The sequence below is a fragment of the Vulpes lagopus genome, chromosome 15 (genome assembly GCF_018345385.1).
Source record: "Vulpes lagopus strain Blue_001 chromosome 15, ASM1834538v1, whole genome shotgun sequence".
NCBI lineage: Eukaryota > Metazoa > Chordata > Mammalia > Carnivora > Canidae > Vulpes > Vulpes lagopus.
The window spans coordinates 29,801,276-29,825,665 of NC_054838.1; the positions used below are offsets into that span (position 1 = coordinate 29,801,276).

Below are 24,390 nucleotides of genomic sequence, written 5' to 3' on the forward strand. Positions count from 1 at the left end.
GTAGCTTTTCTCTCTGGCTTCATGTCCTCCTAATCCCCACTGGCTTAGACATGTCAAACCTTTTGCTATTGCTTTTCTTCTTTTTTTTTTTTAAGATTTTATTTATTTATTCATTATAGACAGAGAGAGAGAGGCAGAGACACAGGCAGAGGGAGAGGCAGGCTCTCTGCGGAGAGTCCAATGTGGGACTCAATCCCAGGACTCCGGGATCACACCCTGAGCTGAAGGCAGATGCTCAGCCGCTGAGCCACCCAGGCATCCCCCTTCTGCTATTTCTTGAACAGTCTACACAGCTGGGTATCAGATCTGAGGCTTCTGACTGCTAGTTTAATGCTCTTTTTTTCACTATTGCTGCTCCCTATCATCAGAAGCAGTTGGGTCTGTCGCTTTGGGAAGTGTTTGGGGGAGGAGCTGGCCTTCTCTGAGACCTGTCATTGTGGGGTTTGCACAGAGATTGGTTCTGCATCCTATGAGTAACCACCCTTCATCTCTCTGCACTATGTTTCATCGATCAGTCCCGTATGATCTCCTAGGAGCCCTTCCTCATACTTGGTTCCACATGTTTCTCTCCAGCCTAAAGTCAAAAGAAAGAAAGCCATCTCTATACTGTGGTCAATCTGCCTGGCTTGATTAGTGTGTAATTAAATTTGTAATAAGGGGGACACCTGGGTGGCTCAGCAGTTGAGCGTCTGCCTTTGGCTCAGGGCGTGATCCCAGTCTAGGGATCAAGTCCTGCCATCAGGCTCCCTGCAGGGAGCCTGCTTCTCCCTCTGCCCATGTCTCTGCCTCTCTCTCTGTGTCTCTCATAAACAAATAAATAAAATTTTTTAAAAAAAATTGTAATAAGGATCCATGAGTTGAGGGAAGCCAAATTTCACTCGATATGCTAGTTGCCTGCGGCACCCATGGACATCTGCCTGGGTTCCTCCCTCCTTTGCCTATGTGCTGAGCAGAGATTCAGCTGATTATGTGAATCTCGGGATGACTCTTCCAGCCCCCCTGTAACTTCCTAAGTCAGCTCTTCCTGCTGTCCTCACAGCTCACAGCAACCCTAGGGAGTAGTAGCCACCCCACTGGCCATTGTCATAGGAGAGATGGCTGAGATCTACAGACCAGGGATGCCAGCTCTCCTATTATATGAGCTATGTGACACTGGGCAAGTCGATCTGATCCCAGAGCCCAACTGAATCATGAGGCCCTGCCAAATCTATATTCATTCTCAGTAAGGGGGCCCTCTCAAATACAATGTCAACAGTTTTTGGACAAGACTATGACATCATAAATTATGGAATCTTCAAGCTGAGGGGTTCCTGAAGGAGTGAACTGGCATGCACAAGGTCCTGCTCCCAGCTAAGTACCTTCTTTTAAACATATTTTTTCTAATTGAACTCTTCCATAAGAAAAACATTGTATGTGATGACCTCGTACAGATGCTGTGTGTAAAGCAGAATTTTTTTTAAAAAAAACCTCATCCATAAAAAAATAAAATAAAAAAAATTTACAAAACAACCTACCTACCTATGTGTTAGGAACTCTATTCTGTTCCTCTCTGTTCTCTTTGTTATTATTACCCTAAATGATGGTACTGAGCCACAGCCTTTATTAAGGATTAATCCTGACCCACAATTTGGAAAACACTGCTGATTCTTGCGTGTGCACAGTCACCTTGCAGATGTGTTGTAACTTTAGGAGCTAGGCACCTATTGGTTCCCATGCTGCAGAGGAAGAAACCAAGACTCTGTGAGATTTATTTAGTAGGTCGCTCAAAACCATCCAACCGCTGAGTGGCTAAGCTGAGATTCCAAGTTCAACTCTAAAGTCTGTTCCCCTTCCAAGTTATCTTGCTGCCTGAGATTCCAAAATCCCTATCTAGCTGATGGGGAAACTAATGCTCAGAGGGGAGAAGTGACTTGTTCAAGGTTCATACTGGGACTGGTGACAGAACCTAAGATTGAAACCGGATTTGTCCCTGGATCCCACACATCCTGGCACTGGAACGAGGCTCCCATGGGCAGGGAGCTCTTTTCCCACCACCAATTACTCCTTGAGCCATTCTCCCTGGACAAAGCTTAACTTACAGATGGGAAAAAAAAGATGCCTGGGAAACATCTTCTGGTAGGAGGTATGTCACTGTGCACATCATTGCTTCCATTGAATTGAAAATCATGTTGGCTCAAATTGAAAGCAAAACTGTGGTTTGCTGAACCTCTGTGCACACAGCAGGTCCTAACCTAGTTTCGAGAATGCAATCTATCTTAATTTAGCATAGCTTTGAATCTCCCTATCTCTCTTTACCTCTTCCCCAGTCAGAAGCAAGGCACTCTTGTATTAGCATGTTCTCCCCACCAGGGAGAGCAACAGAGCACAGCTGTGGGGAGTGGATTGGGGCACGTTTTAACTGGGCCAGGGCTTCTTAAAATCCTCTAACAAGCAACTCCCAAGAACAACAGTGTTCGTGGCTGTTGGATACTGGCTTCCAGATCACAAGCAATTCTAGCAGGTGTGGTGCTAGGGGGAGGAGGCCTCGCGTCAGTTTGAGGCAACTGAGCAGAAGGGAGGGCTGAAATTACATCTGAAGGAAAGCCAAGATTATTAACAAAAAAAGATGGTGCCAGAGTCTCATGTGGGAGGTAAGGCAAGGCTGGGAGTGGGAGCCTGGCAGCAAGGTAAGAGACTGGGATGGTCAGCAGCAGGTTGGGGTGCGGTATGAGGGATGAATAAGGGGTGTGGTTCATGACCAAGACCATGAGAGAGCCTGAGATGTGGTGTGGGACAGGCCAGAGCTCAAGGACCCTGCAGCTGGGCCAAAGGAGCTGTAAGGCTAGAAGAAGGATCAAATGTGGCCCTTCCCTGAGAGTAAGGAGCCCCATCTTGGTCACAGGACCTGAGTCTGGAGGTGTTCCCCACTGCTACAAGGCCCTGGGTGGATCAGGGAAGAAGTGGCTTGTTCCGTTCTCCAGGCCCAGATCCCATCTTCACAGCTTCCATGCTTCCTCTTTGTCTGAGCCCCACTCCCTTTCTCCTGGATCATAGAAAGAGTCTCCTACTTTGACATAGCCCACCTGAGTCTGCTCTCAACATAGCTTTTCCAAAACGCTCCTGTGCTAGCATTAGTCAGAGCCTGTCATGCATCAGCTCAGGACACTCCTGTGGTTGGCCATGCAACGGCCTCGCCCCACGTCACCTCTTTGACCTCCTCCTCCACTCCAGCCATACTGGTTTCATCGTCACTTCTCAAACAAGTCAGAAACACTTCTGCCTCAAGGCTCTTGAACCTATTTTTCCTTCTACCAGAATCACCTTTCTTCCAGACATCTTCACCACTCCCTCCCACGTCTACCACAAATGTCACCTTCTCAGTGAAGCCTTGTTTGGCCACGATATTTAGAACCGCAACTTTCCTCTCCCCCTAGAATTCCCTATCCCCCTTTTCATAATACTTATCATCTTGAAACACCCTGCATCATGTAGTTTTCACACTTGTTGATCATCAGTCTCCCCATTGAGGAGTGGGTAGTTTTGTCTGTTTTGATCATGGTGGAACCCCAATACCTAAACTAGTACCTAGCATGTGGTACGTGTTCAATAAAGAGTCGGTAAATGACAGGACATCCTGCTAACTCTCCAGCCTTCCCTCTGAGCACAGCCTCCCCATACCCCCAGGTACACCCCTACCTTCAAGCCTCATGGGACATACCTTCTATTTGTCCACCTTCACGCCTTGTGTACACAGAACACCCTTTCTTCTCCCTTTTTGCTGTTAGTCTTTTCCACCCCTTTCCAAAGCCCAGGGGCCAGCACTCCTTCCATTAAACCTTCTCAAATACCTTCTCGTTGCAATTTTTCTCTCAACACTCTATGATCTCTACTTTAAATGTCTTTTCTTGGGGCAGCTGGGTGGCTCAGTTGGTAAAACATCTGCCTTCAGCTCAGGTCATAGTCTCTGGGTCCTAGGATCAAGCCCTGCATCAGGTTCTGTGCTCAGCAGGGAGTCTGCTTCTCCCTCTGTCCCTCCCCCAACCCTACTTGTACATGTGCATTCTCTCCCTCTCTCTCAAATAAATAAATAAATCTTTTAAAAAATGTATTTTATCCAGCATGTCACAATCTGAGAGAGTGGCCTGGTATGACCTCCAGCTCCAAATCAGTTCTAACAGGTTATGGATTCAGTTTCTTTCCTGCAAGCTTCCAATACCAACAAAGAACTTTATGTTCTGGAAACAGCTAGAATCGCCTCCCTGATCATATATATTTTGTCCATATTGAACTAATAAAAATATGTTTCTATAAAACAGAACAAACCATGGAGCACAATGGTCAAGAAAGATACTCGGCACTGGGGAGAGGCAGATCTGGACTCAAACCCTGGCACTGCCATTTGCTAGCTGTGCAACCTTCAGCAAGTCACCCAGCCTCTCTTAATCTGTTTCCTCAGCTGGAAATTGAGGAAAGGCTACGAGTCAATAGGCTTGTTGTCTCTAAGGTGCTTCTAGCTTCCACATTCTCTGGTAGGCCCTTTCTAATCCTTTTTGGAACTCAGGGCCTTACAGCCCTCATTTTACTGCCTAATCAGAGAGTCTAATCCCCTAATTCCTCTGCATTCTTGGGAAGGAGTGCAGGCCAGCTCACAAAACGGAAGAGTAGTTGAATGCAGACGTCCAATCTCTACTCAGGCCAACGAAGCCAGGCTTCTTATCCTAGCAAATGGAGCCTTGTGCACACAATGGCTGGGTAGCTGCAGTACTCTGGCCACTTAGGGAATTAATGATAGATATTCTTATAGATTTTTTAAACCAAGTCTCATGAGCATGGGGCCAGGGAGGGTAGAGGATAAATTGAGTTAAATTGGTAATGAGCTTCTTTCTCACTGTGCTTTGGAGATGCTCACCTAATCTTCTGACTCTGAATAAGCAATTTGGCTGCCTAATTAGGTTAACCAATAATTTCCCTTTTGACACCTAGGCTGTGTGACAATTTTGGGGTAACTGTGATTCTCTTTCATCATTTCTTTTCTAGATGCATTTCTCAATTTGCCTCTGGGATTAAAGCACAGAGTAAATTCTCACTGTTTCCTGGACCCACCATGTGTCTTCACACGCCTCTAAGCCTTGGCTTGTGCAATTGCCTCCACTGGGAATGCCTCGCTCAGATCCCTGATGCTTGGTGAAATCCTACTTGGCCTTGAAGCCTAGGTATATAACGTGAGTGGAACAAAGGGATGAGCCTTGGCACCCTTGGGGTAAAGCCAATGGCTACTTTTACTGTCATTCTATAGCTCCTTATAAAATTAATAATAGCTAGCATCAATTAAGGACCAACACAGACCACATGCTTCACAAATGTTGTAGCCTAGACTCATAGCAACGTGTCAAGGAAAGAAGATGATATGCTGTTTCCGTGTTGTTGTTGTTTTTAATTACTGTAGCAAAACATGCACAACCCTTTAAACCAGTGCTAAATGTACAATTCAGCGGCATTAAGGGCTTTCACGTTGCTGTGCGGCCGTCAACACTATTCATCTGCAGAACTTCTATAGCATCCCTAACTGAAACTCTGCATCCATTAAACACTAACCCCCCCACTTCCCTCTCTCTCAGCCCCTGGTACCCACTGTTACGTTGTTTCAGCAATGAGGGAACTATGGCTTAGGGAGGTAAAGGGACTTGCCCAGGGTTTCAGAGCCAGACGCGGTTCCGCCAGGAATATGAGGCCAGGTCTCCTCGTTAGGCTCCATAACTGATGCTCTTTCGACCCCACAGCAGTGCCTGCTATCCCACCACTATAGACGGAGACCCAAGGACATCTGCCATAGATCCACCTCCCTGCTGTTCTAGACTCCTGATGGTAGAACTATGGCATGCTGAGGGAGCTTGGTCTAGATGTGGAACAAATCACAATAGGAATCTACAACAGAGACACTGCGTCAGCCAGACCCAGGGGTTGGGAATGGAGCTCAGATCATAACCTTTGCTTTCTAAAAAGCACTTATTGAATGCCAACTGTGTGCCTGGCCCGATGCCAACTTCTCCTGGTTGTCACCAGGCTGCTGGGCCCACTTCAGCAGGAGAGGCCTGGGGGCTGGCTCTGCCGGACAGCCCTGGGGCAGAAGATTTGTGTTTATGTTACCCAGTCAATTCTGTATTTATTTTAGATATTAAGCAGTGACATAAAAGCTGCTGACATTAACCTTCAAGGGCAGAAATTGGCTTTAATGGACCCCATAAAAGTTATTATTGATGGCAGCTGCGTGCGGCATCACTGTGACCTCAGCAAAAGCCTCCACCGCCATCAATACTGTTGACAATTACTATTGACTAATGCAAGGCCGGGCCGGGAGGCAGAGGCAGAGTGGATGTTCCTTCCTGTGGCTAGATGTCGCTGGGGGTTACTTTGCATTTCACCTTTGGTGAGGATCTCGGAGAACTTAGTCACACATTTTTGGTGGCCTCTGTTGAAAGGCCAACACTTACTGATGCAAATGGAGATGTGCAAAGGGCTCGGACTCTGGGATGGGAGAGATCTGACTTTCAACGCAAGCTGTGCCGACCTGCTGACTTGACCAGTCATAGTCACTGACTTGACCAGTCTATGCCAGGTCAGTTGACCTTTTTGGAACCTCTGTTTATCCACCTGGGAAATGGGAATGCCATGGCATTGTCATGAGGATTAAAGGCAATCACATATGAGCAGTGGCTGGACACATGGTGGGCCTTCTGTATGGCTCCGTGGTACTCCTCAAAAGTGGCCACAAAGTAAGGTGCTGGCTAATGCACCTGGTGCGAGAGAGCCCTGTTCTGGTGGCAAAACCTGCCTGCCTCCTCAGCAAAGAAAGAGAACTGGGGCTGGGGATGAATGCAGGACAAAGAGAGGAGGGCAGGGGCGGGGGATGGAGATGAGAGAGGCAGGGAAAAGGGAGAGAGAGAGTAGCCAGGACAGAACCAGACCCCTGTGTAGGGTCCGGCTCCAGCTCTTTCCATCTTTACCTCCTAGGCCCCTCAGCCGTAAGCTGGGGAGACAGTGGTGTGAACCAGCGTGCTGTCAACCTCATCAGTAGATAAGAGGGAGACATTCCTCTGGTTCAGGCACTGTCGGGATGATTTACTGTCACTATTTAGACCTAAGTATCACAAAATGTTTAGTGTAGCATCCCACTTAGGGGCACGTGGACAAGCACGTGGAGGCATCCGGGCCTCCTGTGGGCATCTGGGCTTGGGGAGTCCCGGCCTGGGAGGGTTGTGGAGGCCAGGGGATCTTTGTTAGATTCAGCAGCCCACCTCCTTCACCTGCCCATCTTCCCTGAAGACAGCAAGGGTAAAGTGCGGGTGGCAGCCAGTGTTGAAAACAGACGATGAGAAGGAAAAGGCAGCCTGGCCAGGCGGACGCAGGCAGCCATTTCTCGTCCCCATTATCAAAGCCGAAGCTCTTCAGGCTCCTCAACTGTGCCATTATCACCCAACAGAGGCTTAATTCAGCTGTAATTCAGCTCTCAGGGAATATACAATAACGTGGGCGGTATGCACCTCACTCTGTCATGACTTTATGGAAAAATGATCATTTGTCACCATGGCAAGCAGCCTTCCCAAGAACAAACAACCTAAGTATTCCGCTGCAGAAGAAATTCAGTGTCACCAGGGCTACAAGAATAAAGATTTTAGAGCCATGTGGGCCTGAATTCAAATCCTGTCTTGCTAGCTGTGTGACTTTGGCGGGATCTTAACCTCTCAGGGCACAGTTTCCTAATTCTGTGTGATGGGGGTAAGAAAATCTACTTCAAAGGGGGTGTCGAGGAGATGAGATGCTAGAACTAAAGAACTGGCACTGTGCTTCGGGCCTGCTGCTCACTGTTAATGGTGCTACTCTCCTTTTCTTCTCATGCACTTTCATCTGAATGCTTCAAATCATAGAAGCCCAGATCCAGAAGGGCCTACAGGTTCTTCAGCTCAGTTATTCCCCAAATGTATTCATCAGAACACTGAACCCATCAGATGCTCTGAGAACAAAGGGTTCCATGCTCAAATCCACTGGGGGAATGCTGCATCTATCTCTCCTCGATTTACCCATTAGCAGGCACATTTTAATAGATTAAAGGCTCTGAGAAGGCCTGCAGTAAAGAAATTGGTTTAAATTCATTCAACATGGTGTTTCCTACATTATTTGACCACAGAGCACTTTCCTGCTGTCAGCCCCACCCCAACCTAATAACTATGAACATTCTCAGATATAGGAAATGCAGATTAAGTTTGAACTGCTTATGCTATAGATGAGGAAACAGAGGTCCAGAGAAAGGATCCAACTTATCCAGCGCCACACTCCAGGTCAGTGATGGAACTGAGGCTTCCTGCCTCCTAATCAGACACCATTTTCTCTGTACAGGCCTTACACATCAGATCTGTGCATGGTTGGAATGGCAGGAAAAGGGACTGCTGGCTGGCTTGGGCCTTGGTGGGAAGGTAGACGAAGGGGTACATATGGCTTTTACTGCAGAGAGGGATCTCCTCCAGGTGCTGAGGTCACTGGCCCCCTCACAGGGCTGGTTGGGAGTCAAGGGAGGGGGACAATGCCACGCCAGTATCCAGGCACTATTTCCCCCCACCCCTCAGACTGGTGCACAGACTCCCTAGGAAAACCTCCAAGCTCTGGTGGCCGAATGGATATTTGGAGCTCTGCTGCCCCTGACTCTTTCAAGAAATAAATTTCCCACCTGCCCCTGCCCTTAACTTGGTCTCCTGACTTTCTCCAAATCTGGGACTGTGTTGTTCATAACCCAGCTAGAGCATCCTTTTGAAAGACTAAACAGCCTAAGCCTTCACCTCTGACCTGGTTCCCATCCTGACTCTGGGGAATCCTGGACAAGTCACTAGGATCCTGCATTTGGAGCAGGAAACCTGTAGGGGGCACTGATGTCTGGCTTGGGTCACTTTTCACTCACATTGCCCTTCTCACTCCAGTATGGAAGCACCAGCAGACCCCCTCAGGAAACTTCTGAGAAACAAAAGCTCTCTCCTCCCCTGGGCAGAGAAGCTGTCCCTGGTCTCTGCATCCTCCCCAAGACTTGGCTGCCAGACCCTGGAGCTGCCTCCTCGGTCCTGACCTGCATCCTCAAAGCTGCCCAGAGAGTAGCACCAGAGAAGGGAGCTTGCCTCTTACCCAGACATCTGCCAACAAGGTCCCAAAAAGAAAGTGGGAAATTCTGAAAGCAGGTTCCCTTTCTTCCACCTCAAAAAGGGGGCATGTGAACCAGCTGTTTCTCCCACAACATCACCGGGGCCTTGGAAGAAGGGCTGCAGAAGTGAGAGAGGGACAGAGAGTCCAGAGACTGCATGTCCCTGGCTCTGCAGATGAGATCAGGGCAAAGCTGGAGCAAACCCTCCAGTTTTAAGTTACTCCAAAAGTTTTTGTTTAAGGCCAGTGTCTAACCAGCATAGGACAGTGGTGACTGCCCAGGAATGTGGAGCACCTGGAGGCCAGAGACTGAGTAGGATTCAGGCAGGACCAGACCTGGCTGGCGGGATGGAAAGCAAGCTTCTGGGGACCCGTTAGCCCTGCTCCCCCACGCAGAGGCACCTTGCAAGGAACAACCCTGTGCCTTAGAGGGCACGCCCTCTACCCCGATCTGAAAACAAACAACAACGACCCAACATCTGGTGTGTCACCAGCGGGTGGGTATTTTATGTAACTCTCCAAGAGGCTCTGACTTCTGACCACTGAGAGCAAAGCAATTTCTCACCAGCTTCACCAGAGCCCCAAGCGATGGAGCAGAAAATCAATATTGTAATGAAAAACCCTGCCCCAAAACCCAGGCACCTGGCATAGGCCAGGTGGGCCACTCACCGGTCTCGGTGTTCTCGTGCTCCGTGTCAGTGAGCGTGAGGTTGGAGTTGGCCCGGCTGGACAGGCATGAACTGCGTCCCGACCGTGTGCTCCGGCCCCACAGCCGCACAGGGTGCTCAGGGGACAGCACGGTGTCGGCCTCCATGTCGGCATCGGAGCTGGCCCCCATGGAGTAGCCGCAGTGCGGGAGGCCTATGTCTGTCCGGTACAGGGTTCCATGGGGGGGCGTCACCTCTCCCAGCCCCAGCTCACGCAGAGTGAAGTTGGCTCCTGGGAGGATACGTGGGTGAGCTTGGTTAGGGTCTCCCCACCAGAAACCCAACCCTGTGCCCCAGGATTCCCTGTTGTCTTTTGAGCTCACATGATGTTCCACACACATGGCTCTCTCCCTAAATGGCTCCTCTGGCAGTCACCCACCAGCCCAACTCCTCCACATCCCTTAAGGCCCAACTTATAAGGCACCTCCCTGTGAAGTCCCCCAATACCTACACCCTGTGTGGGATCCACTGCTTCTTGCATCCAAGCTCCCTCTGAGAGTCCTTAGCCCAGGTCATCCTGCACGGTAGAATGAAGGGACAGATCCTTTCACTGCTGATGATCTCAAGAGGGGCAGGGACCATGCCATACTCATTCCTAAATCCCTATGCCCAAGACAAAGCAGGGGCTCAATAGATGTCTGTTCAATAGAGCCTTGGGTCTCTTCCTCCAGTTCAGGGAGGACTAGCCAGAAAGCAGCCCTCCTGAGCAGGGCAGATGCCTAGTTGAGGAGATGCCCATGGCTGCCCTGGGACCAGAAGGTCCTTTCAGGCCAGGTCAGGCAAGCCTGGAGCATGACACTGAGGATGGTGACTGGCAGAGAAAAGTGGGCCTCATGCAGGTGATGGGCTCTGCCTTCCGCCTCCTTATGCCAGAGGGGGCTGAGTCTGTGGTGGGAATCCACAGGCTTTGGAGCAATCCAGGGAGCCCAGCAGCCAGAGCTGGGTTGCCAAGAGGTCTGGAGGGCTCAGAAAGGTCTGGCGATGTCTAGGACTAAGGTCAGGGAAGAGGTGGGTGCTGGGAGTTCACTTGGGGATTCATATTTGAGTAACAAAGGGAATGTGGGAAACATAGCCTCCAGGAGACACCTGTTCATTTAGGGTCTATTCAAGGACAGTTTCTCCCATATTTCTAATATTCCCATGCATGTTTTGGGGTTGAGAAAGAAGGGGTAGACAAAGGCACCAAGGGTCATATCCCAATTAGACCACTGATCTGGGAAACAACCTTATGATTAGGTGGCACCCACTTTTACCCCAAATCTGGCTGCCCGTGGCCCTTTCCCGACACACAGCAATGAGTAGGGCATGGTGCTTGACTTCACAGGCAAGTGGGGGAGATGCAACCAAAACCATGATTAAGGATTGAAGTCCAAAGTGGGGAGGTCCATGGAGGGTGCCCCGGTCACAGAGGCAGAGGGTGGGAGCTCAGAGGAGAGGTCTGCATCAGTTTCCATGTAGCTTGCCCCCTCTCTGCCCTTTTAAGCAGCCAGTCTTAGCATGAGTGTGAGTGAGCTGAGACATCTCAGGACTGAGAAATCCAAGGTGAGGGCTGACTCTAAGGGCCCACTGATCCCTTTGAGCCAGCCCAACCTTCCGCAGTGTGAGTTTAGAAGACTTATTTCACCAAATGTGAGAAGTCCTTATGACCTGTTTGCTTGCTGCCCTTTTGGTCTCTTTCTTGAGGATCCTGGGACATGGGTTGAAATACCACCTCACTCAACGTCTAGTTGAACAATCTTAGGCTGGTGCAATCACTTGAGCCTCAGGGATCTTGTCTTTAAAATGGGGATGATAGTCTATGATCTGCTACCCTCACAGATTTTCTTTAAGGACCTAGGGAGGTAATGGGAGGGGAAGTACTTTGTAAACTGCCATGGCCATGCCTGCCAAGGAGATGGGAATGCTTCATACTTATTTTTTAGAAAGGCGAGAGAGGATACCTCTCTGCAGACTCATGTGCTAGGGTGGCACGCAGGCCACGCTGGGTTAGTCAGGGCTTGCTGAGCTCTATCAAGCATGGGCAGAAGAGAGTTGGAAGAAAGCTTTGGTACCATTTCTACCTTCCCCTCACTGAGATGGCAATTAGTGGTAGGCTGCATTTATGAAGCATCTGCTCCATGCCTGGCACTGTGTCAAGTGCTTTATTTATAATCTTCATTAATCCTCATGACCACCCTACTATTAGGAGGCATTACTGTTATACCATTGTCCAGGTGAAGGAGCTGAGGGTAGTAAAAATGGAAGATCCAGACTTCAAATCCAAATCTGTCGGTTGTCAGTCTGAGCTCTATAACCACAAGCTGGAAAAGAGCTAAAGACCTTCGTCTCTCAAGCCTGAGAGGCAGCCTTACTAACAGGTCAGCTCTCATGTGGACTCAGCCCTGTGGGAGAAGCTGGGTGGGTGTTTGCCTCTATGAGGGTATGTGTGTGTGAGACCAGTTCCTCTTACCCCTGTGTTATGGGGCAAATGATTCAGCTTGGCATTGTTGTAAGGATTAACTAACAATGCCAAAACATAGATCAACTACACAGCACACTGCCTGGCTAACCGTGGCTGTGGAAGGGGAGCAGGTGGTGCAGAATCAGCCATTGGTGGGAACCCATTAGGCATCACAGAAGGCTCACGCTCTGCAGGCAGAAAATTAGGAATCTCTGAAGCACCAGGGTAGGGGATGAGGAGTAGGTCTGCAGGTCTGGAGCACGATGGGTAGAGTGTGGAGAGATAGGAGATGAACTAGTCCAGGAAGAAAAAAGGGCTTTAGGGAAAGTCCCTTATGCCAGGTTAAGGAGCTCAGATTGAGGGCAATAGGGAGTCATTCCCAACTGCACTCTAGCTGCAGTGCACAGAATGGCCCAAAGGGGACAGCACTGGGTAAAAAGGGCTGTGGTTGGCCCTCCAGGAGAGATGACAGTGGCCTGAACGGGGACAGCGGCAAAGTGGATGAAAAAAGGGACGGGTTTGAAAGGTATTTCCGAATAGGATGGTGACTACTGTATGCAGGAAGTGAGGGAGAGGGAGGCAGGTACCAGGATATTCTCCAAATTTGTAAGAGTTTAGGTCTATGTCAGGAACAAAAGTCTTCCTCTCAAGGTCAGGACGATGCTTGAGGCAACAAAGGTGATTTTTTGTTAAATAGATGCATGTATGACAATAGCCGACTTACTGTGCACTTGATGTTAGCATGCCCACCACTAACAACATGCCCCTGTTTAGCCCGCCGCTCAGCGGGAGGGGGGGGGGGGCCCACTCATGCCCAGCTCACAGATGAGGACTGAGGCCGGAGGAGAGCTGCCGGGGGTTCTGAACTCAAGCCCAGGCAGCCCAGCTCCTGACCACCTCTTTATGCCGATGGACTGGGTGCGCGTGAACATGAACAAACCAAGAGTGGATTATAGGCAGGCTCGCACCAGATCCAGGAGGCAAAGTAGCCGAGCCTGGCGTTGACCGCGCGACCCGCCTGCCCGCCCATGGGCCGCACGCAGGTGCATGCACCTGCCAGCCCCGCCCGGCCGCCCTCACCTGCGCGGCAGAACTCCTCGGCCTCCTGCGGCACCATGTCCTTGACGCGGCCGCCGTAGGCCAGGCGGGCGTCCTGGTCATAGGCCTTGAGCGTCTCGCTGGAGCTGTAGGACTTCTGCGGAGCCTTGCCCTCCTCGCTGTCCGCGGACGAGCTGGTGTAGCGGCGCTCGGCGTCGCGGCGCCGGGTCAGCGAGCGGTAGGGCTTCCTCTCCTTCACGTCCATGGCCTCCGGCCCGCGCTCCTCCACATCCACGAACAGGGTCCTCGCGGCACTCAGGGCCGAGTGGTCTGGAGCCGGGGAGCCAAAGAAAGGGCGTGAGCTCAGGCCCCAGGAGGCAAAGGCCATCCCCGGGTCCATCCCGGACCTCGATCGGCCCTACAAGCTGTGGATGCGGGATTTCAGACTTGGAGAGGGGAGGGCACCGCTGGACCGCCACACCGATGTTACTGGCAAAGGGGGACTTGCACCCTGGGCCTCTGGTGATGACTCCCATCCCTTTGTCCTACTCTGCCCATCCTCCATGGAGATGCCTCAGCCTCTCTTCCAGTGACGGGTGTCGAGTCTTTGACAACAAAGACCAGGGGAGATTGATTTCAATAATTCCTCTACACAGGAATCATGTGTTTGTTTCCATCATGTCCCCAACTGGGATAAGGCCTGACACAGAGTAGGGGCTCCTTAAGACTTTGTGAAATGAATGACCATACTCAGGCATGACCATAAGTATGGCCATAGTCATACTTAGTCTATTTCTCTTCTCTCTCAAGACCCAAAAGGCCTTCTCCAGGGCAGGTCTCAGCCTGGTTCCACTGGAAACTCTGTTCATCTCGTTAAAGAGCTCTCTAGCCCACTCAAATGTGTCCATATGTCCTAACCTGGAAAGCTGCATCACTTTACTCAGCCAAAGAGTGGTCTGAAGTTACCATTTGGTATCTTTGGGCCTGGTCCTGGCTCCCAAGTGTCAGCTATAGACTCCCTTCTATGTGTTTTTGATGATATTCAAAGCGTGCAGACATTGTGATTTTATCGGTGCCCCATAATAACCACAGAGCATATAAGACAACTATTTTAACTCCCATTTTATACATGGGGCAACGGTGACCCAGAGCCACACAGTTTTCTGCCCAAGGCCACAGGATGCATTAGTAGCCAAGCCAACATTAATAGACTGACAATGCCTTAGGGTTGCAATTAGAGCCAATCAAGATGTGTAGGTGATATTTTTTTGGGACCTAGTTCTCAAAATACCCTTAGAGGTTAATTCTGGGACAAGAAGCCTGACTTAGGATACACAGAAATCAAATCATCTTACTGGGGCCCAAACCCAGGGTTCTGAGCTCTGGCTTCTTAACATTCAGCTTCCTGGCACTGGCTGACAAGAGGACAGTCAGTCCTCTGAGCACCTGAGGAGCAAGGCTGGAGGGAAGACTGATGATAATACTCTCTACTCCAGGGTCTGTAAAACCTTTTTGCCTGCAATCCATAATTTGAAAAAGCATCTGACATTGTGACTGGATACATATATTTATGTATGTGAATGTGTGTGTTTATGTGTATAAAATGGAAGATTCACAAAACCAAAATTATTGCATGATGAACAATGTACTCTGATATTTCCTATTTCATTCTCTTTCACTTTTTAAAAAGGCTTATTATAACTCCCTAAATTGTCTCAATACTGGCTTTTGACTCAAAACACTCTTCTGGTCTAATTTGAATGAGGATGTTTGGTGACTGTCACCCAGCCTCTGTGCCCTCTGGCCTTTCACCTCCGACCCATTCCCCCAAATGACAATAATGGTGATGATAATATAGAATATACAATAAGCACTAAAGTAATGTTAGCCATTAATACCAGTGGCTAATAATTCATAATGTTAACAATGGTTTCACAATAATAGCCAATATACTTTTATTATTAGTAGCTAATGCTTGAGCACTTACTTTCACTAATATTATATATGATAATATTTTAAACCCCACCTTAATTCCATAATACAGGTACTATAATTATGTGCAAATTACAGGTAGGACATTATGAAGTTGAGTATACTGCCCAAGGGTACCTGACTCTTGAGTGGTAGAGCCATCATCCTGACCCACGAGTTGAACTTGGCACATGGATACAACCACTAGATGATATTGACTCTAGAGGCTGTGCCAGATGAATTTCCTAAGCCCAGATCATGCCATGCCCTGCTTATGCCTCTGTAGCAGCTCTGTAGAGGCTTCAGGATAAATTCCAGGCTCCTGATTAAAGTGGAAGGCTATTCTTTGATCTGGCCTAACTCACTTCCTTCTCACTGAGCCACTTACAACTTTCCTGGACTTTAATTCTGTGGTGTCTCTACATTTGTGTGTGTTATCATTGTACATCCAGCTACCTGGATGATCTGTATCCATGTGTGTCTCTCCTTTTGACTGCAGTTCCTTGAGGACAGGCCTGGCATCCATAGAGCTCATGAAACGTGTGCTGAATGAATGAATGAATAAAATTATGACAGCTACTTTTTTACTTCTCATCAGTCTTAGGTGGTATAAAATATTGGTAGTTTGATTTAGGTACATCTAAATTTCATTGAATTGAAAGCATTCCTTCGGTGCATTCTTTTAAAATTTCAAAGGAAGTCTGCATTTGAAGGATGTGTCCTCTAGTTACTTAGTAGCTGTGTGACCCAGGACAAGTTATTTAACCTCTCTGTGCTTCAGTTTCCTCATCTGTAAGACAGTACCAACCTCTTACTGTTGTTCTGAGGATTAAATGAGTTAATACACGTCCCCGGTGTATACTGTCTCTAATACCTAATGGGTGCTCAATAAATGTCGGCCATTATTATTGTCAGAAAAAAACCCACATTTTATTTTTAAAAGGCACACTTTAGAAGGCTCCAGCTCAGTGTCAGTTATAATTGGAGAAGGAACACCCTCAGAAACATGTTAATAAGGCCGAGACACAGTTTAGGCTGTTAAATTGGTGGGTGACTATGTCTTCTTATCAGTGTGTGCCTATTGACCGTGGGCACCGGCTTCAAGGCAAAGGCTTAGTAACTAGGAATTATTAAGAACACAGCTCTGAAAACACGGCTTTAATTGTCACAAAGCAGAGGCAGGGAGAACATGTGCCTTGCTCCCATTCCCTTTTTATTTTTTCCATTTTAGGCTTAATATAGTAATTCAGTAAATAGTATATATTTTTTGACAGATGGGAGGCCGGTCATGGTTCACACTTGGTCTGGTATTTAACAGAGGAGGAAGAGGTTGGGATGCAAGAAGCAACAGAGGAGAGGAGCTCCCCTCGGAGTGAGGGTCTGCAGTAGAGTGACGCAGAGACCTGGCAGGAGGATGGAGACATGCTGGGGAAAAGCCTGGCTCAGACCCATCCACCATCCACCACGACCCTCCTCCACGGGCTGGGCAGCAGAGGCACCCACACATGTTCATGTGTAAACAAACATCTCAGTCCCTCCTTACCCTGCTGACCAGGGGTTCCCCTCTGCCCCTAAATCCATTAGCCCGACCTTCTGGAGCCTTCCTCTGCTTCTTCACGCTGCCTGCAGAGCACCTTGCTTCTCCCAGATGCCTACCCTCTATTTATATCCCTCACAGCTGCCAGCCATTTCTCAGATACCCTCAATCTTGACTGTCACTGAGCCTCCACATACCGGCTTCACAGGGTGCACCTAAGGGAGGCACCTGAGGGAGATAGGGCAGTAGGGTGGAGGCAAGAGGTGGCAGTGCTGCTTCCCCTTTCTCTCCCTGCTTTATACTCCTTTGTCCACTCATTTGACACTGGGTGGCCCCTCTTCCAGGCCTCTTTCAATATCCTTCTCTGCCCTCACTTGCCCAGGCCGGGGGGAGGGGAGGTCCTTGTTTCCTGCCAACACTAGAGACACCAGGGTGTCTCATCATCCTGGTTGGCTCTCCTCACCTGTCCACACCTCTGTCCCATCATTAAAGTGTGTTCATTTAAAGCATCTGGAGTGAACCCTGTTTCCTGGGGAAGCCTGACCCTTTACTATCTGGTTGACTTTCAGTGATCATCATCAGAGTAATAGAATCTTAGCTTCCACTTCCTCGGGGCTCAGGCCAGGCACAGGGTGAAGTGCTTTTGTTAGGTGATCTCATTTAGTCCCCACCATCCTACTCTGTAGTGGTCCCTCTTAATGATAAAGAACCTGAGGCTTGGGACGCCTGGGTGGCTCAGTGGTTGAGCGTCTGCCTTTGGCCCAGGGCATGATCCTGGAGTCCCGGGATCGAGTCCCACATCAGGCTCCTTGCATGGGGCCTGTTTCACCCTTTGCCTATGTCTCAGCCTCTTTCTGTGTGTGTCTCTCATGAAGAAATAAACTTAAAAAAAAAAAAAAGAACCCGAGGCTTAGAGGAATTAAAGAACTGGCTTAAAACCACATAGTCAAGAAGTGGATCAAGAGCCGGATCCATCCATCTCCAGATCTTCCTTCCCACAGCCCTCCACCACATACAGTGACAGAATGAGCTCCATGGTCCTTCTCCAGCTACCTCCTGGCTATGGGGCTCTGGGAAAGTTAGGTGTTGGCTTTGTCAGATGCTTCATAAACTATAATGTACCTTGGATCTATACGCATAAGGAATTTGAAAAATGACTACTGTCAGTGTCATCATCATCATCATCATTGATGTGTTGTTATTTCTGACCAAGTCCTGTAACTTGTGTGAGACCCTGGCCTGCTCTCGAGATGTGTCTGGTTGAAACTCTTCTCCAGGGGAAACCCAAGCACCACGAAGGTGCCTTCAAAGAGGAATTTATCTGTTCCAGACAGACTTGTGCTGGTCACTGTCCTGGACATGAGCAGAATGGGAGCTCTCTCTCAGGGGCATCAGCCTTAGGGGGCAACCACAAGTGCTTTGATAAGGACCTGCAGTTCTACACGTTTTCTCTTTATGCAGACATAGGTGGCATCTTGGCCTCTCTATGGAGAAAGAGAGTGGGCTCCAGACAGGAGAGGGGAAGACACGTGTGCACCGAGCCCTGTGATCAGTGCCTTCCACACAGTTCCCTAAGAGCTCTAGTCATTTATCATGGTTGAACAAGTTCATACAAGTGGTAGGTGACTCTAAAATCCACATTTTAGGCTTTTTTCTTTTACATGGAGCTGGGCTCAGATAGATCTGGAAGGTCTGGACAGGTGCGTGAATGTGGGGAGGCCTGGGGACCTGCGTGGTGATAGTGATCAGTGTATGATCTCAGATAGGAAAAGAGATAATAATAAAACCACCACCAACTATCAAACACCTACTCGTGTGCTGGGTATTTTGTGCATGCTATTCCTAATCCCTCCAGTAATTATGTGGGTTAGATATATCCTCTTTTATATTTTCTCTTATTTACTCTTATTGTACACATGAGATAATGAGCTTAAAGAGATTATGTGACTTGCTCTAGATCCCGTGGCTTCCAAATGTCAGGGCCTAGATTTGAATCAGAAGAAAATGTTTAAAATGTTTAAACCTCATGAAAGGTATTGTATACCTCATACCAGAGGTTAATTAATTTAGTAAGTAATGGCTAAGTACCTTTTCTGTCCTAAGTGCAGATCCCTCCATCCCCTTGCCTCCTTCTCCCACCTGCCTCTTCTCTTCAACACTAAGTTCCCACCCTGCTGTGCCAAGCCTTGTGTGAGGCATCTGGAGATAAGACAAATGAGCTTTCTACCCCTTGAGCTTTAGAACGTGGGCAGGTCAGGCAGGGAGAGAGGCAGGGGGAGGACCATGGGGGCCTCTAACCCAGGCCAGAGGAGCCAAAGGTGGGGAGAGGATCAGAAAGGCACACTGCCCAGAGAGAGCCACATCTAAACAATGACCCAAACATGTCAAGTAGAAGTGAGCTAGGCCAGACAGTCTGGAGGGAAGGAGAGACATGAAGTCTACATATGACTTTCCATTTTCTCTGACCTACAGTAAAAATACATTTCACAATCCAGAGTACACGTAGATCTACAGATTTCTAACTAAAACAAAAATTTCAGGAACTATGCCTACTCTGTCCTCTGGGGTAGAACCTGATGTTGTCTATTTTATTCTACTCTGCTGAAATCAGATTAGGGATGGGTTGCCAACCTACAGTTTGAAAAGCACTGTTCTAGCCACGGTGTAGATGGAAGTTGGAGGCGGGAGAGGATGTGAACCAGATACCCATATTCCCTGAGTCCAGCCTTCAGGGAAGAAAGAAGGATTGAAGAGAAAGCCTGAGAGGGGAGGAGTGAGCGGCCTGGTGGAAAGAAAGCAATTTCCACAAACAGTTGTAATCTAAGTGACAGTAAAATGCAAACGTGCATGTGGCAGAGAGCCTGGATGGGAGGTCCCCGGGGAAGCGTGTCCTCCAGCTGGGTTTCAGAGACCCTGATGTGGCAGGGGCCAGGAGCTGGCCTGGAAGAATGACACAGGTGTTGGACCTGGGAGAGAAGGGGATGTGGGGAGAACAAAGCTTTTGGTGTGCAGGGAGAAATTCAAGAAGAAAAGCTGGGCCTTTCACATTGGGTCCAGCAATATTTATGAGGGGCAGGGGCCTCAGAGCACACGTGGGGAGGCCTGAACAGACATACAGCACTGCCAAGTAATCTCTGCCCTTGCCAAAGCCCTCAGGGAAACAGGGGCTGTTACCACCCTGGGTTTCCTCCCAACCTACGAAACAGCCAGAGACGAACCAGGAAATTGACTGAATTCCTACTGGACTAAAGTCCTATAAGTTTTCCTTAACATAAGCACATGGTGATATTTTTAGTTCCTTGTGTGTCAAGAAGGGCACATAGATATTTCAGAGCTCAAATGTGTTCTACAAAATATAAGTCCTGGGCATGATCTGTGTACGTGTGCATAAAATCATCATACATTTTTACTTTCCTGAACCCTTCAGAGTTTGGTCTTGCAAGTCCTTTGTTTTAAACTCCTGCGGTAGGTCTGATATGCAGGTGGCTGCCAGAGGTGGAGGGGACATCTATGCTCTGCTAGATCCGGCATTGGGCTATGTGCACAGCAGAGAACCAGGCACTGTCACCCTCACTTTACAGATTTGGAAACCGATGCTCAGAGTAGCAAAGTGATGCCCAAGTTTGTACATGCCAAGACTGAAATCTGAGAGATCTGGTTCCAAGTCTATGCTGTTTTGGCATCCAGGGCACATTTCTCTGGCCCTGTCACTTTAGGGAATCTCCTGCTCTTAAAAACAGTGACAGTGATTACAATAATGGTGGCTAAGGGCAAGGTCTTCATAGCATGACCTCATTTCATCCTCATCATACCCCTAATCCACCCTTATTTTACACATGAGAAACTCAGGATTTAGAGAGGTTAATGTCTTGCCCAGAGGGCCACAGCAAGGAGGTAGCAGAGCCAGGATTCAAACATGGGTCTCTACGACCCCAAGGCTCAAGCTTTTACTCACAATCTATACTGCTTCCCACCCAGATCATCCCTTATTTTAATTTCTTTAGATGTTCTATTTGCTTTTTCATTTTGTCTTGTTAGCAATATTAATTCCTTTGATGCACCAGGTTACCACCTAACCTGGGCCTGGGAGGATTGCTTTTATACCTCCTTTTCCAAGTGGCCCCAGACAGTGCTGTGGGCCAACAAAAAGGGCTTTCTTGGGAACATGGTGGGTAATGTGTGGCTGTGTGCCCAGTTCAGCTACCAGGACATCCCTAATCAGCGGGTGAAAGCAGGTGACAGATGGTGCCACTGCCTACAGGTGCCATCATGCCCTTTTGTGTGAGGGCTTGTCATAGGCCAGGTACTGAGGGCAAGTGGCTGGTATATGGGCACCATCCTCTGATTCTGAGATCAGAGAGCTCCCACCAGAACTGCCCAGACCCTTCAAAAGGGCTGAGCATGCACAGGATTCAGAACATAATAGGTCCTCAACCCACAGGAGTGAGTATAAGTGTTGTGATTTCCATCTTCCTCCACAAGATTCTTCCCTTTCTGAAGCTACTTCCAGCCAACGATTCCCCTTTATAAACGGGGACCTCTTAGAGTCAGCAAATGTGGCATTTACTATCTCAAGACTGAAAGTACTGTCAAAGATCAGCTGGTCCATGCCCCATTGATGTCCAAATCCCCTCCGTGCCATCCCCAAGTGGTCATGCCACCTCCAAAGCTGGGGACTTCACTATCACCAGGGAAAGCTTTGACTATGCTTCCTGGCATGGAACCAATGCTTCTTTTAGCTTCCTTCCGAAGGCCTCAGCTCTACCCCCTGGGGTCTCAGGAAAGAAGTCCAGTGCCTTTGTCCCAGCAACAGCCCTTTCAGACAGAATTTGGGCTTGTCTGTATATCCTTGAGTCTTCTCATGACTCAGTGACTCTAAGATGTTCAAGCCCTCATCTTCCCAGTGACCTTTGCCTGGGTTCATCCGTCCTTGTTCCCTCTTTCCCATCCCACAAGCCTTCCTGAGGGTGAGGTTTGGGGACAAGGAGCTGGATCAGACACAGTCAAAGGGACAGACATACCTACAGATGCTTCCAGCTCAGTGAACACAAAAGAGCAACTGCCAGAGATGCCTGGGGGCAGAGCAGGGGATGGCAGCTCAAGTGCCGTAGGCAGCAGGGCAGCCTGAAGGAGGTGATGCATGAGCTGACACCCAGTGGCTGTGCAGGAGTTAACTGGGGGACAGGGAAGGGAGTGTGCTCATGTTCATCCACATGCCTCCCAATGGGGTTGGCTACAACCCCTGGGAATCACTTGGTCCCCCATGCACACCCCCTTCTCTCGCACCCTGAAAGCTCAACTCTACGTGGCTTTCGTGGAAGCACATGCCACGCCCCTAGCCTCAGGTGTGCTGGCTGTGTCCTGCCACTCAGCTTCTTCATGAACCTTGAGAAATGGTCTGTTCTGCCCCTCAGCTCCCCCTGGAAGGGGCCTTCTCCTTCTCCCTGGAAAATCTCTTCAAGGGTCAAGCACAAAGCCCAGGTTTTATTAGAGTGCCAATTCTCTGCAAAAAGCATGCAAGGGCGCTGCACAGACTTGATTTTCTATGGGCTTATTCTGGGACCCCATTATGAGATAATCAGAGAGAGTGAAGAGATAGTTGGGCTGATTAATCATACATCCCCTGCTGTGCCCAAGGCTTAACCTGTAATTACCTAGGGCTCCTGCATTAGGCCTCCACTCTCAAGGAGAGAGCTAGAAGAGAAATCCAGTGCCCTGGGCACCAGACACAGGCTCAAGGCTCTGGAAACAGTGAGTCTCTTAGTTTTAACACTATCTTCCTCCATCCCACACAAGCCCACCAGGTTTGTGAAGGTAGCAACTGCTTGTGCCCTTCTAGAGCTGCCCATGGCTCTGTGTTCATAGAAAGTAGCAAGCTCTAGGGTGGCTGTGACTTGGTGATAGCCACACCTGCAAGAGCTAGGAGCTTCCAGCTTTGTCATGTTTCCCTTCATGAACTAAGGTTTCTCTTCTGCAAATTGGGGTGGTATAGGGGTCATACGTAAGCCATGCCTGAGGACTGCCTTTATGTTAGACACACACACGCACACCGGAATTCAAAGTACTCTATCAAGGGCTGGGATTTCTATAAGGTGTAATGATTGCAAAGCCCCTTGGGGAGGAGTCAAGAAGGGTCCTTGCAGCAGACAAAGCCTGTTAGAAAAGGCATCCCCAAAAAGGGATGTCCAGTTGCAAAGCAATGGAGAAGGAAGTGGCTTTGTCAGAATTTCACTTATATCCCAGTGTACCCAAGCCTCGAAGAGGTGGAGGGAAAGGCCCATAATGATGGGAAAACCCTAACTGCCTGAAGCTGCCACCATTTCCAATAATTAAAGGCATACTTAATAGATATTAGGGCCCTCTTTCCAGCAGCTGGGTGGTCAGGCAATTTTTATTTCAATAATTAGCTGCTCTAAGTCACGCAGAACTGGAGACAGATAAAGGCTGGGCTAGTCTCTTATGGAGCTAATTGTGCCCAGAGTTCTACACGCCTAATCAAGCCTTCCACTGCTCCCAACCCTTTCATCCAAGGCCTCAAAAGACCTTACCATCGGTAATTAAGTCTCATAAGTGCTGTCAGGAAAGGGATTCTCCTTGATGGTCTGAATGAAGAAGAGGCTGCTGGGGTGCAGGTGGGGCAGGCAGCCAGGTGGCTGGCCCCCAGGAGGAGGACAGAGAGTGAGGAATAGGCCCCAGCCCCTGAGACTGGGCCCTCCAAGCCTTTGGCTACTGTGTGTTCTACCTCTAGGCAGGACAACTGCAGACCTTCTGGCTTCATTGGCTACCCCCTGTAGAGTCTGGCTCAACCTGCCCCAAACTAGAGACGGTCCAGATGGCCATTGAAAGAAAGCCTTTATAAATTTATCATCCTGGATGGTCTCTGAGGGATGTATTTGTTAGACATGACAGGTCAGGCAGAGGTAATTCAAATGCTAGCTACTCTCCTAGGTTCTTAGAATTAGAGGGGAACATAAGGGATATTAGTCACCCATGCTCCGTCTGCAGCTTGGATTCCTTCTATGAATCCACATGGACACCAGCAAGGCTTTGATCTCAGATGATGGAGCACTCACTCCTAACACATTTTATCCTCTAAGCAGTGACCTTCGAAGATCTGTTCTGATAGTGAGCTAGAATTTACTTATTCCAAGAATTTACTTATTCCAAGAGGCTTCCTGCCAGTCTTAACTCTGCCTTAGAACCTCACAAAGAAGCCTGATCTCTTCCCACCCCCAGAATAGGATCTCTCTTCCTCAGGCTCCAGGAAGGAGTGGAACAGTGGTAAACAAATGAACAAACAACAAAAAAACAAGAAACATAAGTTTTACATCAAAGGCACAACCCAAAGAGGCAATATTGATAAACTGGACTTCACCAAACTTCAAATCTATGCTCTGGGAAAGATTATTGCTAGGATGAAAAGAGCAGCTACAAGGCAGCCCGGGTGGCTGAGCGGTTTAGCGCCGCCTTCAGCCCAGGGCATGATCCTGGAGACCCAGGATCGAGTCCCATGCTGGGCGCCGTGCTTCTCCCTC

General features: G+C 48.8%; 1 protein-coding gene across 2 annotated transcripts in view; it reads right to left on the bottom strand.

Moving 5' to 3' along the window:
• TENM4 (teneurin transmembrane protein 4) overlaps positions 1 to 24,390 on the bottom strand; it is a 731,611-nt gene that overhangs the window by 369,222 nt on the left and 337,999 nt on the right. For both annotated transcript variants that reach the window (XM_041730444.1, XM_041730443.1), the window contains 2 exons: positions 13,390 to 13,677; positions 9,832 to 10,101 (listed from right to left, as the gene is read on the bottom strand). In XM_041730444.1, coding sequence (XP_041586378.1) covers positions 9,832 to 10,101; positions 13,390 to 13,677 — 558 coding nt within the window. The remainder of the gene's footprint in view (positions 1 to 9,831; positions 10,102 to 13,389; positions 13,678 to 24,390) is intronic.